The 6469-nt window shown below is 36.3% G+C and overlaps 1 protein-coding gene across 1 annotated transcript in view; it reads right to left on the bottom strand.

Annotated features, from left to right (window-relative positions):
- The window catches only part of nbas (NBAS subunit of NRZ tethering complex), a gene marked incomplete in the record, with an annotated part of 224076 nt that overhangs the window by 201655 nt on the left and 15952 nt on the right, over positions 1–6469 (bottom strand). Inside the window, 1 exon segment of the mRNA XM_014011983.1 lies at positions 1043–1141. Within this exon segment, the coding sequence (XP_013867437.1) occupies positions 1043–1141 (99 nt within the window).

Genomic DNA, 6469 nt, shown 5'->3' with positions numbered 1-6469 from the left:
GTAGTAGTAGTAGTAGTAGTAGTAGTAGTAGTAGTAGTAGTAAATATAATGATTGGAAGACAGATTCAAATTTATAATATTGGTTTAAAACATTTTTTTAGATTTAATTTAAATTTAATTGTTGCTTTTTTTTCGTATCTTCCCTCCAGCTTTCTGAGGTCCCACAAGTGCCCCCTGGTGGCCACCACTTTGAAAAACATGGGACAAACCATATCAAACTCATGAACGGTTTTCCTCAGTCAATTTGACAGATCTTGAGCTAAAATTTGCTGTGAAAAAAAATTGACATCCTCAACATGTCCTCCGTCATGCCAWCACATCTCACGAGATCTTGCATGAGCTGCCTGGCACATAACATAACTAATCACTACAATGCTGTAACTACGTTCTCTCTCATCAAACAATGGTTTTAGTTTAACTCAACTTTTGCTTTGCCAAAAAAAATAAATGCAGGGAGAAATGAAAACTTCTCATGCAACCCTTTTATAACATATGCTTGTTAAATCATTCAGTCTGCAAATATCTAAATAATTAAGAGCCACACTAATTTGAACTGCAATTGTTGTCAGCTCTAATTTAGTTCCAGCACACTTATCAAAACAAAACATGATTTAGGAGCCTGATGACGAGTCCCTTTAGATAAGTGATGAAAGAGTTGGAAATCCCTCAACAACTTCCAGTTTCATATATTTAATTGCTATATGGCACAGTTTCATTGGCAGTAAGTTTCAGGACTGATCCAAAGGATTTGTAAGGATGCCTGTAGATGCCTGAATATAAATGTAAGAAAAACACTCTTGATCAAACGCTGAGCTAATGGAGACAGTCTTGGACTGTGGAGTACTCAAGAGAAAATAAATTCTCCAAGGGAGTCAAGTGAAGGCTACAGATAATAATTAGGCTGCCACTGATGGATTAAAAGCTTAATGTTGGCCAAAAAAAAATCACATTTATTAAAAAAAAGAAAAAAAAAAAAGCTCATTACATTTAGATTCAAAAGGCATATCAGGCTGAGTTCAAGTGTTGATATTGTTCAACGTACCGGTGAGAAGGGAGGTAAATAGCAGAGGTGATGCCATGGGAGTGGTGAGTGGAAAAGCTGAAGGTGTGGTTCTCCTGGAAGTTCTGATTGGTTCCAACACTGAAAGCCCAAAAACAGCAACAGGAGGACAGAACAGAGAGAATGATCAAATCAAATTAACTTTTGGGCGCATAAACAATGAAACCATGAACACTCTTGAGGAAACTCTTAATGGTGCAGCAAAGCTGTTTTGAGAGCGAGATGACAGAGCAATTTCTCTCCCCGCTGCAATAAAAAATGACACATGGCAAAATATATAATCTAATTAAGGAGGGAGATCTAAATTAAATCGGTACATGTGGTGTAATTTGTGTTGGGATATCCTATCTCACAGGGGAAATCTTTCTTTGCTGTGAGTTTCATWCAGAGACATAAAGATGTTTAAAAAAGACATAGGAGCTAAAATGTTTCTGAAGAAACTTTGAAGAGTACCAATGAGCTACTTTCTGAAATTCCAGTATCAGTTTCTTAATGATCTAAACTAAAAACTACATTTTAGTGTATAAACTGCTTTAAAAAAGTGTAAAAGAAACCAATTTCAAAATTAGATAATTTGCATTCCCTGTAAAAATAAAATATGAACGCTTAATGCTGAAAAACGTTTTCTGAATAGCTTAAAAAAAAGCTGAAATTAAATGAGCAAAAGTCAGCTGGAAAAAAAGGCATAAAATCTTAAAATAGCAGAAAGAAGCTGAAAGAAGCACAAAAAATGTGAAATTTGCATAATAGCAGAAAACATCAGAACGATAGCTAAAAAGAAAAAAAAATCAAAAGCTGAAGGAAGCTGAAATTAGCACAAAGAAGTTAAAACAGAACCAGAACAAAAGGTAAAATGTACAGTAAAGACTTATTAACATTYTGAAGGGTTTTAAGGATGTTTGAACGAGGAAAAACATGGCAGAAAAAGCTAAATATCCCAAAATGTAAAAATTGTTCCAAAAGTCGTAGCTGAAATGTCCTGAAGGTTGTTGAAAACACATAAAAACTGAGTTACATGGCAAAAAATGAACGCAAGAAAAAATGATCTCAAGAATAYGAATTATTTATAAGCATTCAATAAATGTTAAACCTGCTACCAGTGGTTTCTATAGTGTTTTATGTTGGAGATATAATAAATTAAATAGAATCATATATTGTATATTTTGAGCTGAAGTATAACTGAAGTGTACTGAAGGTTGGRTGTGAACTCTCTGCACCCTGAGGGGATTTGTATGAAAATTTTATGTCCTATAGAAGTGGGAGACACAGAGTAGAAAAATCTAAATTCTTACATTTTGATGTATAACTTGTTTAAGTACTAAAAACTAGTTGAAGTAAGTAGAAGTTGTTTGCAAAGGTTTTAAAATGTGACACTTAGAAATCAACTCAGTTGACATTTCAAAGGAAAAATCTCCAAACATCATAAAAATTAAAACAGCTAGTGTGTAAAATCTGCAAAAAATATCAAAATTCCAGTTAAGATTTGTCTAATCCAAATTTATGTAACTTGTTTAAACTCTGAATGATATTTCTTCTGTGAACTATGCCTGAGTTATGGAAGTCTGCAAATACATGTTTGTGCTTTTGTGATTTTTGTCTATGATTTACAACATATTCACAATTAAATATCATGCCTTGATGCATAATTTGCATGTTATTTATTTATTTATTTTTCTTACTTTTTCCAAAGCTGTGCAATGAGATAAAGGACAAATTAAATACCTGGAATAGTATGATGGATGATTGATACAAATTAGCTCATGCCACAAGTTTAAGTGTTTTAAGCAGGGTTTTTTTAAAATATGGCATCAAGTCTGTAATGATTAAAGTGTAATTATAATTTCCTGAACTTTCAACATAATTAGCAACAATATTAGAACGCTATGGAACAAAATTGGGGTGATCTGAGTCGTCACCCCCATGCCAAAACCAGAAGTTCGAAACTGAAAAAAATAATAATAATAAAAATCTTGACTTTTTTTTCAGTTTCTAATCTTTTTTTTTTTTTTTCAGTTTCAAAATTGTTTTTCAGTTTATTTATTTAATTTATGGCCCAATTTAGCTCTATAGAATGCAGCCATTAAAACAAAGCAAACCTTCAAAAATATATCCTAAGGAAATCTGGCACAAATTTCTCCTACATCCTCATTAGCTCCTGACACAAATACATTTACCTCAAAGGCAGCATTCACCTCCTCTCTGCTTGAAATATGAAAATAAATCAGCTTTTTCCTCCACTTCTTTAGCATCCACTGTTACTGGCACAGAGTGAAGGAAGGAGTTTAAGCACAGGACAGCATCTGATTAAGATTCAACACACACACGCTGAACTATTGGGAGAACTGATGCAACRACAACGATGAATTAACACAATGAGGAATCTGTAAATTTGACTAAAAAGAAAGTGCTACTACCAAATTTAAAACGGGACGATGATGGCAGGCACATACATAAATCAGATGTGTTGAAATATTTAAAGATGCATGTTGGAATCTTCGGAATCGGTATTCAAATAGAGACATCCCTTTAAGCAAAAACAAGCAGGATGCATCAAGACAGATCCCAAACAAGGTGTGCTGTTGGGTGGTTGGATTGCACAGTAAATGCAGCTAAAGTTCAGCTGATGTGTGTCTGCACAAGCAAAAACAAAAAAAATCTGAACACACTAATGAAATGAACAGCAGATTGATGCTAAAAATTGCACAGGGCTGTTAACAGAAACTGTTGATTGTTTGTTGTGAACTGACTCCATTATGCAGGATTTTAACTTTCTGACAACAATTCTCAATTAGCAGAACACAAACGCTGTTCGAGGTGTTGTGGGTGGAAACTGGGGGCAGTTTAATCACACCCATATTCACTGGCAGGTTCGCTATTGCATTGGCATTCACCTTCMCCTGGATATTTGAGGAGTAGGAAAATACTGAGCCCGCGAGGGGACATAGGGGATTTTTTTTCTTTTTGCGTTCCCACGCAAAAGGATTGCGTTCCTTTGCAATAGTAGTTTATCACTGTTGTGCCTGCCGGTTTATTAACAAACTCACATGTTTACCATTAGTGAGTTTGCCTACTGCTTTAATTCAGCTTCAGAATGAATATATCACACAGCTACACATGTCATATACAGATATTTTAACACATTGCAGCCACGCAACATCAATGTCAAGTTCAAGAACTTGTGTCGACACATCCTGTTTTGGTAACTGGATATTTCAAAATAAAAGTCTGATTTAATTCTGTTCATACATAAAACAAATTTGCGTGGGAACGCAAAACAATATTGCGAGTTAACGCAAACGTATTGCGAGGGGACGCAAACATATTGCGAGGAAACGCAAACGTATTGCGAGGGGACGCGAACGTATTGCGAGGGGACGCAAACGTATTGCGAGGGGACGCAAACATATTGCGAGGGGACGCAAACGTATTGCGAGGGGACGCAAACGTATTGCGAGGGGACGCAAACGTATTGCGAGGGGACGCAAACGTATTGCGAGGGAACGCAAACGTATTGCGAGGGGACGCAAACGTATTGCGAGGGAACGCAAACGTTTTGCGAGGGAACGCAAACGTATTGCGAGGGAACACAAACGTATTGCAAGGGAACACAAAAGAAAAAAATCCCCCCACGTTCCCTCACAGGCTCCGTAGGAAAACTATGCATTTAAAAAAAATAAAACTTTATTGAACAAACCAGAGGTGCCCAAGCTTTTTCCTTGGCAAAGACAAAATGAAAATCTATCCGAGAGCTGAAATAATATAATACATGAAATGCTAATACTTTTTTAGTACACCTTTTATCTTGCAGCCAGTGTGGTGGCCCGTGATTCCTTTTTTGTATGTTTCTATGTGGGCCAACAGGAGAATAACTATGGGAACTGCTGGCGGACCAAACTGAATGGTTTGGCAGGCCAGTTTCTGTCTGCAGGCCCCACTTAAGTTATTTAAATTATATTGGAAAAACAAATCYTTCCATTTGCCATGAAAAGTATATGACTGCCATCTTTTTTTTAATTGGCTGGCGTAACAAACGTTTTCATCTTTCATCTGTATCTTWTCCTCAGCTTTGATTTTGACTGCTACACCACATTTTTAGAACCTTGTACTGACTGACTCCTTCTAAAATCTATGTGAACCTTGGCTTTTGCTGCAGGATGCAACTAGGTAAATGTCAGGAAAGTCCCACTGGGACAGCTGGACTCTGTTTCAGATTGATCAGAATCACTTTAATTGATGGAAGGTGTGTTTCCAAGAAGAATGAAGGCTGCAGTTAAATTAAAAGGCATTCCAACATCAGTTTATTGCATCTTTTTTATATACAGTTATTCTTGCTGAAAGGAATAGAATGTGTTGCAGTAGAAATAGYTTAAATTATTTATTACGGATTCATTTTATCACAGAAAACTGACACTTTCCCAGGGCTGTGTAGACTTTTCATATCAACTGTAAATACTATGAAATAAGTGTCATCTGGGTTAGACTTGGAGTATCTGAGGTATCGATTATATTGATTCCCTGAGCGTGTTTTATTAACCTAACTGAACCTGCTCAAGAAACCTGTGTCTGTTGATTGTAAATTCAGAAAGGAGTTGAAATGGGACCATAAACCATTTTTTCCTCCACAGTTCACACACCGAAAGAAAGCTGCCTGTGCTCTAAAGGGAATCGAATCAGCCGTTCCTGATAAGGAAATGAGGYATGTAGATCTGTTAAGACACGCGAGAGGTGAAAAGCAAAAGGARCTGTAATTGAAAAGAAGAAGAAATTAAATGTCATTCAACATCTTGAAAATGTCAAAAGCAGGAGATGAAAGCAGCTGATGTGCCAACCAGTTGAGTTGTAATTTATTGAGCAAAAGTTAAAAGCTGTTGAACAAMTGTAATATGAGCTGACCTGTAAATTACAAATGTGTTTGAGTTCAAACAGATCAGTTGAACTCTGGACAGTGACAGCAGCATCCAGGTGAAGAAATCTGCTCTCAGTTAGAGCAGAGATTCCAAACTTGTGGGCCCGTGGCAAAAAAAACAAAAAAAACCCTTTGGGCTGCAGCCCAATTGTGGGCTGCGAGCGCCACCTTGAGGGCCTCAAAAGAACAACAATTTTTAACTTTGGGCTGCAGAGGGCCATGGGACCGCAATTTTGAATAAGGTGCAATGCACTTTCTCACCAGTAGTAGCGGTAGTGCGCCACTCGGATGTTTAACAACTTTTTTAACATGTAGAAGAAAAACGTTAGAAATCTGCATAGAAAGGAAACCTATTTTAAATAAAAAAGTAGAAGCAAGAATGAAAGTAACTCATCAAAAAATGCCAAAATTTCTCACTAATATGAAGTGCAGCTTCTGTTTTTACCATGCAATATTTTAAAAGTTCGAAACATTTTCAAATGCAGTTGCAGATACAACTATAT

Source organism: Austrofundulus limnaeus, unplaced genomic scaffold, assembly GCF_001266775.1.
Source record: "Austrofundulus limnaeus strain Quisiro unplaced genomic scaffold, Austrofundulus_limnaeus-1.0 Scaffold86, whole genome shotgun sequence".
Taxonomy (NCBI): Eukaryota; Metazoa; Chordata; class Actinopteri; order Cyprinodontiformes; family Rivulidae; genus Austrofundulus; species Austrofundulus limnaeus.
The sequence above is the reverse complement of the archived record's forward strand: the minus strand, read 5'-3'. Positions and strand labels throughout refer to the sequence as shown.